Source organism: Lissotriton helveticus, chromosome 3_2 (assembly GCF_964261635.1).
Source record: "Lissotriton helveticus chromosome 3_2, aLisHel1.1, whole genome shotgun sequence".
Taxonomy (NCBI): Eukaryota; Metazoa; Chordata; class Amphibia; order Caudata; family Salamandridae; genus Lissotriton; species Lissotriton helveticus.
Window position 1 is genome coordinate 22005521 of NC_136062.1, and position 12495 is coordinate 22018015.

The window sequence follows — 12495 nt, forward strand, 5'->3', positions numbered from 1 at the left end:
TTCCCAAGACAGTCTTCCTTAGGAGATGACCCTGCACGAGGTCATAAGACTCTTGTAAGCCTTTTTCACCCCTACCTCTCCTACACAGTGTGCTCAAAAAGATCAAGAAAGCCTGGAGCCCAAGTAATGCTTATAACTCCGGACTGGGCGAGTAGAATGTGGTACACAAAATTTATGGCCATGAGCATCTGTCCTCCAATCTGGCTATCTCTTTGGGAGGATTTCCTGTAGCAGCAACAGGGCAGAGTCCTATACCTAAGCATGCACAACGTACACCTCCGTGCTTGGAAATTGAGCGATGATAGTTGATGGCATTTGATCTTTCTCACGAAGTATTAGATGTTATTCTGGCAGCGGGCGTCCTCCCCCCCAAAAAACTATTTATGTTGGATGCTGGAACAAGTTTGTTGTTGGGTCTTCTTCTTGCCACATTGAAACCCTACAGGCTTCTTATTGGCCGTTTTGGCCTTTTTACATTTACTGCTTAAGCCATCCCCCTTTAGGTCACCCGTTGTGATGCATTTTGTGAGGGGGCTGAGTCATATTTTCCCGCCTACTCCTTTTATAATGCTGCAGTAGGATCTAAATCTGATCTTGACCTACCTAAGGTGCTTACCCTTTGAGCCTATGCACAATTGTCATTTATGCTCACTTGTTCTCAAACCAGTGTTATTCATCGCTACATCTACCAGGCACATGAGTGAATATCAGACCTTGTCATCTCTTCCTCCATTTATTCGTTTTTTCTGGACAAAGTAGTCCTTCCAACAAAGGCAGCATAGTCACCTCCTTTCATGTGGGGTAATCGATTAAGGTGTACACATTTTATGCAACACCTCATCCTTCAAAGGAAGAGGAACAACTACACTGTCTTGATCCTAAGGGCCCTTCGTTTTTACATCGATAGGACCAAGGAATTTTGAAAGGATGACCAACTGTTTGTCTGGTCTTCTGGAACAAAAGTACACAAAAGGTTTTCTGCTACACAAAAGAATCATCTCTAGATCAACTATCTTATGTATTTAGATCTGCTAAGGGCTGGCCAAAAAGCCTTCCAAAGAGGGTTTACCTGCTCACACTACCAGATCAAAGGCTGCTATCGCTGAACTAGCATGCAGTGTACCAGTTTTGGACATTTGCCAAGCTTCTATGTGAGTGTCCCCCCACATGTTCACGAACCACAGCTGCCTCGGCAGCCAGGTCCGGTGGGATGGACACTTCACCCTATCTGTCATGATTTTTTGGTCTGAGTCATTCCACAGACTCACCACCCGGGGACTTACTGCTTTGGCAACTTTTCCTTTCATTTCAAGAAATCTTTATTTCGGCAATTTACCATAAAAGAATCAATAGCATATAAAAAAACAGGGCAGATAGATGACAATAATAATTACTTATAGCAAAATAATTTCAAGCTCACTTTTCAAAAAGGCACATTTGGTCAAAGTTCATAGGTATAAAAACACAGGGTTTTTTTTTAATAAATAATTTTCTAAAAATAGTTTAAAAATGTATAAAAAACACAATGTGTAGCCATGGGCTGCCAATGCAGGCTTAAGTTCGAGCAATTAAGAACCTACGTTTGTGCCACATGGCTGCCAAAAATTGCGAAACGGCAAATACGATAGGATAAGTTGTGTCTGATTTTAATAGTCTGAATGCCTGCATGCATTGTCGGAAGCCCAAATTGTTACATGAAGAAACAAGCCAGTACTTCCTAGCCTTGCGATACTTCGGACAAAAAAATAAAACGTGAAGCTCAGTTCCAGTATGACATTTGCATGCTGGGCAATTTTTCGGGGCAGAGGATGACCACATGCTAGTGAAGGCTCGCAGAGGTAGAACGCCATGCCTCCACTGGACATAGAGTTTTTCTGCTAAAAGAGGATATATGTCATCAAGAAATCGTTCAAATAAATAACAATCTTTGACCAGCAGGAAAGAGACAGTTATGGAGCCAATTTGATGGTTGCATAGTGCGGCATTGACTCTATCAACACGAATTGTATTCGTAAGCCGGGTGCGTGAAAACATTTTACAACCCCTCTCTGGGTCAGACCATAAGGCAGGAACTTCTAACCTTGTAAATTCTTTTTTTATATAGATAAGTCAGGGAATATTCCCTGCACCCGGAAATGTCAATATTTCCTTGAGTTCCTGTCTGTAATTTATCAGCTCCGGTGTTACCCATAGCCGGCGCCAGAATCTGAGCGGTTTTAGCTCTAGCTCTTCGTCAATTGGTCTGATTCCCAGATCAAACCTTAAGGGAAGGAGTGGGGTACTAGACGGTTATGCTAACAGCTGTCTTAAACATTTATTTTCAGACCTAATGATTTCGGTCCTGTTACAGTGGCCCCAGAGTTCACCCCCATACATAATGGCACCCCTGGCTTGTGATTTGTAAACCTCCAACGGTGGTCCAACAGGTTTCATAGTGGACTTGTTGGATAGTTTAAGAATTCCGCCCGAAAGTTGGGCCAGTTTTAGTTGCTTCTTGATCTGCTGGGGGCCCCACGTCAAGTTCTCATTAATGGTGACCCCCAGATAGTCAAAGGTAGTTACCCTTTCAAGTCTCATTGTCCCTAGACTTGGATTTGGTCGTGTGGATTTCGGGGGGGTTGAAGATCATGAATTTTGTTTTAAGAGAATTGATCTCCAATCCCCGAGCTGTACAGAATTCCTGAAAACCATCCAGTATACACTGTATACCCATTGGAGATTTGGAAAGCAAAAGGGTATAGTTGGCGAACATAATTGCAGGGACCCTGTTGCCGGCCAACTTTGGAGCGTCGTTGTTCTTTACTCCATTAAGGTGCGCGATTACCCCGTTGACATAGAGGCAAAACAGGGTCGGTGCAAGCACACAGCCCAGCCTTACCCCCCTGCCACCGGGGAATCAAGATAATGACCGCGAAGGTCAACGAATACCATATAGAGGCTGCCACCATCTAGTCTCACTGTTTTCCAATACAAGAGTTGTAAACTAAAAATTTGGTCCACGGTGGAGGTATTCTTCCTAAACCCCGCCTGGTAGGGGCTGAGGATTGCAGACTCCTCTATCCAGTCCTGCAACCGGTCCAAGATGAGTCTCGCAAAGATCTTCTGGGGGACATCAATGAGGCTAATGGGTCTGTAGTTGGATGGGAGCAGAGGAGAGCCCTTTTTAAATATAGGGACTATCTCTGCCCCCAACCAAGTACAGGGAACCATCATGCCTCTCAGGACCGCGTTAAACAGAATCTGAAAATATGGGCCCCAGATTTTCAGCTCCTGCTTAAAAAGATCCCCCGGAAGTTTGTCCAAACCAGGTGCTTTACCTGTGGCAAGTTTGGAGATAGCATTACAGACCTCTGGTACCGTAAACTCAATCACCTCTGGGTGCAAAATAAGTGCAGACTGGGTGGCTAAGTCCTCGGGGTCATCAGAAAGTCCCTCAATGGAATACAAGGCCGGGTAATGGCCTTCCCAGGCTTCTGGTGCTATGTTGGATTAAATGGCTGATTTCAGCTCACTGCTGCCATTGTTGATTATAGACCGAAATTTGCGTGAGTCTTTGGTGGCAAGCGCCTGAGATAAGCTAGTCCACTTGTCGTGGTCCCACTCTTCCTTAGCACACTTGGTCACCCATTTATAGTGTGCTCTTCTTACTTTGATTGCAGACCTGTCATTATCTTTTATAGCCTGCAATAGCTCAGTTTTGGCCTTCCTACACGCTGGATTAAACCATGAGCATTGGGGTGCCCTTTTTACCCTTTTAGAGACCCGAGGATTAAGTAGCTCTGCCAGGTTGGATAACAAGCCCTCATGAAGAGCCTCCAGCTTGGTTAGATAGTCAGGGGGTGGTGGTTGATTAATTAACTCTGCAACCTCTGTAAACAAAGGGATTACCGAACTATATATTTTTCCTAGTTGTTCCGGGTGTTCCACTACTTTGTGCCAACTTATTCTGCACCTGTCGTTCGGGAAGGTAAGATTACCATCGTTAACGCCAAGAACTGAGGCACCATTCCTACTGTTATAAGGTTGGCCCAGTTCTAAAATTAGAGCATTATGATCGCTGTCCTCTCTAACGGCTGCATTAAAATCAATGACCTTTGGCCATAGCCTTGTCTCAGCCAAAATGTAAAATTTGTCCTGGTTTGTTGTAAGTATATTTGGCTGAGGTGTCGGAAGGGGTGCGGCCATTGCAAGCTCGTAAGGAGTGGTTTAGGGTGAGTGCCATAATCTGTATAGCTAACGGCGACCATGCCCTAGGAGATGGAGCCTGGGTCAAAGGGATGGACCAATGTTCATCCTCTGCCATTTGGACTTCGTCATTTAGGCCCTCTAGAGGTTCAAAATGGCAGTTCAGGTCACCCCCCACCAGAAAATGAGTGTCACTCGAGATTGTTAAAATAAAGAGGGAAAGGTCCTCAATGGTGCTGGACTCGCTAGCTATACTTACAGGACGAGAATAGACCTTAATCAACACGAGTTTGAAAGCATTGGGCAAGGTAAGGACTACACATTGAATGTCTTTAGAATGGGTATTTAATGTCTTGGCAGTGCAACCCAGGTGGGAGCCGACCCAGATAGTGAGACCCCCTGACAGGCGGCCTCTCCCTCCCCAGACTGCGGCGACATAGAATGAAGCAAAACCTAACCGATGTTGCTCCGTTCGCGCCCACGTCTCTTGAAAGAGGCACACGTCACTTTCGTCCACGAAGGAACCCTATTCAGGACAGGTCAATTTGTTAGGCAACGCTGCCAGATTCCAAGACAATATTTTAAATGAATCTGGCCTAGGCCCAAGTCCTTAATCTTAGATAGCTCCACGCTTCCCACTTCGGTCAGGATCACTGTGCATGATAAGCGGCCAGTAAACCACAGTAGTAGTGGCTCGAAGCTCTTTGCTTTTACCTGTAGGGAGTAGGCTATTGCTCAGCATGGCTGCAGCCCGTGTGTTCTCCCTGTTTCTTTCCACAATCCTAGCCCCTATAGAGCTTTCAGTTTTCCTATCTTTTTTTCTCCCACCCTCTTCCCAATCTACCCCATCTATATCAGTGACTGCCCCATTTATACCCCCCCCCCCCCGGAGTGGGCCACAGTCGATCCACCATGTCCAGTCCACTATATCTGTTTTGTAGACAGACAGCCATGGAAACTGGAGATTCTCTAAACCTACCCTGACTGTTTCCACCCACTATTGGACACTCCTACCAAGTTCCAGGGTTGTTCAGGACCTGGGGTGATACGTAGTGGGCCAGGGGATAAAAGTACGACAGGGGAAGCGAGTGAATGGCTGACACAGAAGAAGGCTGGCTCCAATCACATATGTGAGGCACCATCCGTGTGTCTCTAAAATGTATCAAGACACAATCTCCCATTAAGTCCTTTACACTTTGGCCCACCCATGGCACCCTGCGAACAAGCAGGATTTCACTAGTTACAGATGGCGGGAGTGGTCTGTTTTTATTTAGCCAGTCTGTGACTTTGTTCTTAAGTGACATATAGGATTCCTCGCCAGCGTCCTTCAGCTCGGGTACCCCGGCTAAAACCACCACATATGGGCTAGATTCGGGTGGTAGGTCAATTTTTAAGGGCCGTGGATTCCTGAAGCGCTGTCGCTTTGCGGACACATTAGGGTCATGTGGTGATGTAAATTTGTTTTGGGAATTCAGATCCCGGCCACAGTTAGCGACATCCGCTATTCGCCCTATTATGTCCATTTCCGTGCTCCCAGCCCCCTGCACAGTTAAATCTGGTACAACTGGCATAGCTACACCCACAGTATTTAAATCAGATGTAATTGGGGGTGGGTGCTTATCATCGGCATTGGTTAGTTTAGCTAAAGCCCCTGAGATCCGGTTGGAAGCATTGGAAAGAGTTAGTAGATTAGCTTCAATAGCAGCCAATCTATGAGTGAGGGGGTAATAGATAGTCAGCAAATAGGGCCCCACTTTGTCCCAAAAGGCATTGTTCTCCATGGGCACTTGGACCATTAGTGTATCGGGAGGCGTAGGTTCTGGTAAAGATGTCGCTAGCTCCGTCTCTTCATAAAGTTCCAAGGATTTCCGCTCGTCCTCTCCCAATCTTTTTGGCTTTGATTTACTAGTACATTTTTTCTTGGTATGGCCCATATCCCGTTTCTTTTTGATGGCTCCTTGCATCTCTCTTGGGTGTTCCTTTCTTTTCGTGAGAGGGGCAGTCATTGACCTTGTTGTAGGGCAGGGTGGCTGATCTGGTGCCCTTTTCTCTGTTAGAGAGTCTATCGGAACATTTATGGGTGTTGCCAATAGACACGTCCTGTACAGGAGAGTGAACCGACGTATGCCCTCCCACGGGCTGGCAAATGTTTGGGAGCGCATCAAGTGATAGCCGTCGTTCTGTTACTACTATCTCTTGTGCGAGCACGTTTGAAGCTCTCGTGATGAAATAATCCAGTGTTCCCATCATACCCCCATCTTTCAGGCCCGTCTTTTCCTTGATGGCACCTGACGCCATCACAAGTCGATGGGCAGCTCATGCAGTTTTAGCCCCCCAATTAACAGACTTGGGCCAGTGCTGCAGATCTTACCAAACAATATTAAGCGGCAGTGTCCGGAACCAAACGTTGGAGAATGGGCCCAGCCCAGCCTGCTCTGGCCTAGAACGGGCTCAAATGGACCCTCCCTTGGCCCGGGCTTCGCCCGGCGCGCTTCCCGCGTTGCGGCAAAGCGTGGCCAAAGATGGGAGGAGCACAAGTGATGGTGGTTGCTCCCTCTCACCCTTGGCAGCCAGGCAAACAGTAAGGGTCCCGATGAGGCACACAAGAACCGCTGCAAGTGGCCCCCGCAAAGCGGGGGCCGCGAGCGGTAATGAAGGCTGCAGGGGATGAGCACAGGTGATGGTGGTTGCTCCCTCTCACCCTCGGCGGCTAGGCAAACAGTAAGGAATCTCCGGTTAGAAGGGTTTATCAGAAGTTACTTACCTTCAATAACACCTTTTCTGGTAGAGACTCTGTCTAACCGCAGATCCCTCACCTGCCTTCATTCCTTCCCGTTCTGGTATTGGTTTCTGTGGCCTTCAAGTCTATTGGCAGGAACAGAGTCCAGAAAAAAAGTGATGCCATCACGAGCAGGTGACATGTATATATATTGGTCATGAACTGATCTCCATATGAAATGGAGTGGCACAAGGTAGCAACCCGTTGCACGGCGCCACCTGCCAATGCTGGAGGAAAATTGCTATGGAAATTTCCAGATCCAATCTGATCTGTGGATATTCAAAAGTTGAGGAATCTGCAGTTATGTAAGTAACTTGTTCTTGTCAGTTTCACTGTACTGTGGTAATATTGCACACTAGTAATCTATTTTAGAGTTACATTAAATAATGTATTGTACTGAATCACATTTATTTTCTCTGCTATGATGCATAAGTGTAATAAATGTGTGTGTGTGTATGATCCAATATTGCAATCAAGGGATTTCGGGGACCTCATAAACCATCAGGCTGAAGGTCAAGTGGTTTTTAAGTGTCACCAGAACCCCAAGAAGGTAATATATGAGCATATTATAGGTTACCCATTATGTATTTTTATATTGCATGTTTATTTTAGGGTACTTCGCTTAAAAAAGCTGTTTTCTTCAAATGCTACATAATTGCCATATTTCTACATAATCTGGCCCTCCAGGTTACATAATACTAATTGCTCTGCAGAGTGGTTTGGGGACTGTCATTATAAAGTTCAAATCCATATCACACAATGAACTGGGAAATATTTCCAATATTTGACTGTTCTCTGTGAAATATGGGCTTGTTTATCACTGTATTTTGTTCAATTACTGTGTAATATGGTCCAGTATTGACAATTAGTAGGTCTGGTGAAATAATTACCCATGTGGCCAAAGGTTGAATGGTTTAATATATTGCATAGTTTTCTGTTTCCCAGATAATATGTGCAATTATTGGTTTTGCAGGGTATTGGAGCTAAAGGATTTCAAGAAAATAAGACTGGAAAGATGGACATCAAGGAAGATGATACTGAACGACCCAAAGTAAAGTTGCACTTTATTTGAGTTCCAATCTAGTGTCTGGTCGTCTCAGGCGTAACTGTAAACTTCTGCAAAATGTATTCCTGATAGGAAAATCCAGACGAAGTGTGAAGTTGAGAGCCTTCTTGTCACTGTTATAAGGAGTTAACAGAGAATATACTTTATTTTAAAATGATCACTATTTTGATCAATGATAACAGTTTAAAAAAAAAATCATGAGTTCTGTCCATTGAAACACCGGTATCTCTATTGCATAAAGAGAGTGTCTGTGCTGTTGTGACTGCCTCTGCTCTCCTGTCTGCCTCTGCTCTCCTGTCAAAGCCTTTTCTTGCTTTTGAGTCCCTGGTTCTTGAGCAGACCTAGCTCAAACTTCCAAGGCTTGCATCTCAAAATCTCGTCACTAACATCCCCTTTGTTATGGGTAATTTCCCATATGAGACGCTGGTGTTCCTGGTTGCCTCACTGATGAGAAAGGCTTCCTACATTAACTAAGAGACATTTTTCAGACTATGGTAGAAAATGTACCATTCTGGTTATCTCTACCTTAGATATGCTAACACCACTTCCTCTAAAGTGAGCTGCTGTTTACATCTCTTGCTCCAGATTGCCCACTCTGTTGCCCTTTTCCCCATACATTGTCAGGATAAAAAGAAGTCTGTACTCACCTTGGAAAGGAGGCCAGTGATCAGAAGAAGCTGATTTTCAAGGACCCTATTGTAAATATGATCAGTTAACTTTCCCCTGGTTCTCTCCCCACAACTGTAGGGATGTGGGTTTCTCCAGTGGGAATGTATGGCCCTACAGTGAATAGACTTTCCCTTCTCATTTATCTGGACCTAGATTCGCAAATGGCTCCTGTCTGTTTAATAAAGAAAATAAGCAGCAGTTTCCCTTTGCCCCCTTTAAATTCACTTTGGCTCAGTCAAACATATGTGGGTAAACTTGTGAGCCGCTGTTTGTGTTTGTAGAGTCTGTCCCACTCTTCACGAAGTGGTAGGGCTAACACTCCCAGTACTTGAGAGTTTCGCTCCACTCCGTACTGATTTTACGTGATGTAATGTAGGTTCTCTCTCATTCTACAGATGTTCAAGATGCTTATCTGAGCTTCTGTTCTGCACGTGGTTCAGCACAATGACTGGTTATGCTCTGGAGGTACCTACTTTTATGTACCATTTGCTCAGACTGGCATTATTAGTTCAAGGTATAGCATTCGGCATCAATGCTGTACTGTGAGTCCAATATGAGCATTTCTGCTAATGCAAAATATCGTTGCTACCTCTGCCAGGATGAGTGCACAGTAATTGCATTCTCTAAAACATTTGCTGCGTCAAGTCTGGCTGTAGGCTAATAGACCCTTTAACATAAAAGGTACTAAATAAACTTCCCAAAATCTTCTCCAATTCGAACAAGAAAGATTAAGTTAATAAATTGTAATGTGGATTTCAACTAGTGAGACTATTACTTTTGGGACGAAAAAGTTCCTTGCATGGTTATGGACTTGTACCCTTTCCCTTGTAGTGTAGTTCCTATTTTCCCAATAGGCTCTGCGCATTGGAATAATATCTTCAATAGTATAGACGTAAGACTGTGGTTAACTAGGTCTTCTACTGACGATATTAGACTTAAAGTTTATGTGTGCCAGCTAGCTCAGAGTTCACTAGAAACTTTCTCGAATAGGCAAGGAGGAGTTTAACCTCCCTGGATAGACAAGAAGGGATTTAGTTTCTGACAACCATAGAACATGACAACTTTGCTCTCCCCTAATCAAGAGTATATCTCTAGAGTCGTGTGAAAACAAAAGACAACTTATTTTACTCAGTCAGTACGTGCATTCTTAGTTTCACCAGATTGTAGAGAAAAGGAAGAGACGGGCGTGTTCAATAAAAAGGTGTTATTTATTGATCAGTCTCTTTTCTCGTACAAGAGAAATGAATCGCTATTATTGCAATACTTATAGTTAAGTACAGTGCATACAGTAAAAGCAGAATTATAAAATAATACTGTAAAAGCATTGATATGGTTTCTTAGCCATATGATACTTTAAAATGGATAAAATAGATACATACACATATACATTGACTAATCGTACTCAACTGGTGCTTCTAACTACGCCTACCCCGGTGTACCTGACCTAAGCCTAATACGTGGGCGGGAGTAGATAAGTAGCAGTTTAAGTTAAGTTTGCTTTGCCAAGGGTCTGACTCAAGAATTCTCTGTAAGGGGTTATTCAGTTCCGTACCTGGGATTTAGAAGGCTGGAGGGCTGGTATCTCTATCTCTGGACTTGATATCCCAGCTGCCTGCGAGGGCGGCTGGAAACGCCGGAGGCTGGATTTCTCAGCAGGAGAAAAGGCAGCGTCTCTCTCTCAGCGCGTCAAAAGGGAGGGGCAGCGTCCGTGGGCTTTCTCGATCAGCTGGGCTCCTCGGCAAGTCGCGCTGCTCCAATCTCGTCACCACCGTGTGTTGCTTAGGGCAATGTCGGTAATATTTATACCTGAAAGGTGCCGAGATTGACGTAAGGATGGACATAAATACGTCAATAAGGATGTCATAAGAACTGGTCGTTCTTACATTCTTTACTGGAGTTCTTGGCTAAATCAAAACAATAGCTGCGGGGGATTTCCCAGGTTGCTGGAGGTTTGATTTGTTTTGAGAACTCGTATGCTTTCTATGGGGGCTGGGGGAATAGTGCTTGCCTAATGTGATAGCATGCGCTATGACCTAATCAGAAAGCGGGTATCTGAAAGAAACAGGTTAGTATTAGATTCCTTACCTTAGAATATCCCCAGGCGTCAGTCTGGATCCGGAAACTTTTGCGTAGCAGTACCCCTGCGCGCCGGTAGGCGTCGTCTGCAGGCGTCCCCTGCGGCTCCGCGTCCGTCGTCGGCGTCGTGCGCCGTGATGACGTCGCTGGAGTATATAGACGCCGCCTCCGCGCGCTGACGTCAGTTCTTCTTTTTTCCGCGCCAGTTAGCGCAGATCCGAAGAGCAGTACTCCGGTCTTTTGACCAAGTTTTTGATAATTCCTAATTCTTCTACGGTGCCGGTAGGATGCCCGGTTTCAAGAGTTGCGACGGGTGCGACCGCCTGATGTCGGTCACCGACCACCATCGACTCTGCCTCCGGTGTCTGGGCGCGGACCACGACGTGGAGTCCTGCGTCGACTGCCGGGCCTTGACTAGTAAAGCTAGACGGGAGCGGTCCCGCAAGCTGCTCGAGCTCCGAGTGTCGGCCCCGCGTCGAGAGCGGTCCCGGTCCGGTCGGAGGTCGAGGGAGCGGTCGAGGGAGCGATCGCGGAGCCGCCATGAGCGCTCCGGGAGTCGCCACCATTCCTCCGGTTCATCAGGTAAGCGCAAGAAGTCGGGGCGTCGTCATCGTACCCCCGACTCCCCCCGACGCCCGCGTGATGCGGCCGGGGGTTCGGGTGGCCCCACCCCCGCGGCCCCGCGTGGGTCGCCGACGCCGTCTGCCCCATACCCGTCGGTCCCTGGGGAAGGCGCGTCGCGCGAGGAGATTGAGGCGTTCCTCATGGCTGCGAGGGCGAGGTCTCCTCCGGCGGGGCCTACGGCGCCTGCGGGCCCGTCGGTCCCGTCTGGGGGCCCGAGCGGTTCGGGTGCTCCTGCCCCGACGCCGCCGGCGGCTCCGGCCCCGGCGCCGCTGGGTCCCTCAGGTTCGTCGCCGGCTGGTCTACCGGCCTCTCCGGCGCCGATTCCATTGGGCCAACCCGTGGTGCCGCCTCCGCGCGACGCCGTGGCTCCGCCGTCGGCTCCGCCCGGCGTCGGGTCCCCGGCGCTGGGCGGCGCCACCCCCATTCCCTCTCTGACTCCTGACGCGGAGTCGGACCGGCATCGTCCGACGCCGAGTCCGGCGCCGTTGGAGCCCGTTGGCTCCGAGGAGCCAGTCTATGTCGTCGACCCAGACTACGGCGATGAGGACGAGTATGGAGAGGGTTGGGAGGGGTCTGAAGACCCTTTATCCCGTGCCTGCCAGTATGACGTGGACTGGATAGGTGACTTGGGTGATGCCAGTGGTCTGGACGAGTCGCCCAACCCTGGGTTTGTCTCGCCTTCCCCTGTGGCGTCAGAGGCGGGGGCTGCCTATTCGGTGGTCCTGATGAGGGCTGCCAAGGCCTTGCGCCTTGAGCTCCCCGTCGCTAAGGTCAAACCTAACATTCTGACAGAAGTGTTTAAACCGCAGTCATGCCCTCAGGAGCCTCTGCTGCCGTTTAATGAGGCCCTGACGGATGTCCTTTTGGGCACCTGGTCCGGGCCTGCTTCCGGTGCACCGGTTGACCGGAACGTTGCCAGGCGTCACCGTCCGTGCTCGGACGACCCTGCCTTCCTCTCCACCCATCCCTCCCCGGAGAGTCTGGTGATCCAGGCCTCCACTTCACAGTCCGCATTCCCGTCGGCCCCGCCCGATCGGGAATCGAAGCGGTATGACCAATTTGGCAAAAAGGTCTTTTCCTCTTTGAGCGCTGGACT

The 12495-nt window shown here is 47.6% G+C and overlaps 1 protein-coding gene across 1 annotated transcript in view; it reads left to right on the forward strand.

The window, feature by feature from the left end:
- The window catches only part of USP8 (ubiquitin specific peptidase 8), a 627337-nt gene that overhangs the window by 332219 nt on the left and 282623 nt on the right, over positions 1–12495 (forward strand). Inside the window, exon 11 of the mRNA XM_078684757.1 lies at positions 7938–8015. Coding sequence (XP_078540883.1) covers positions 7938–8015 — 78 coding nt within the window. The remainder of the gene's footprint in view (positions 1–7937; positions 8016–12495) is intronic.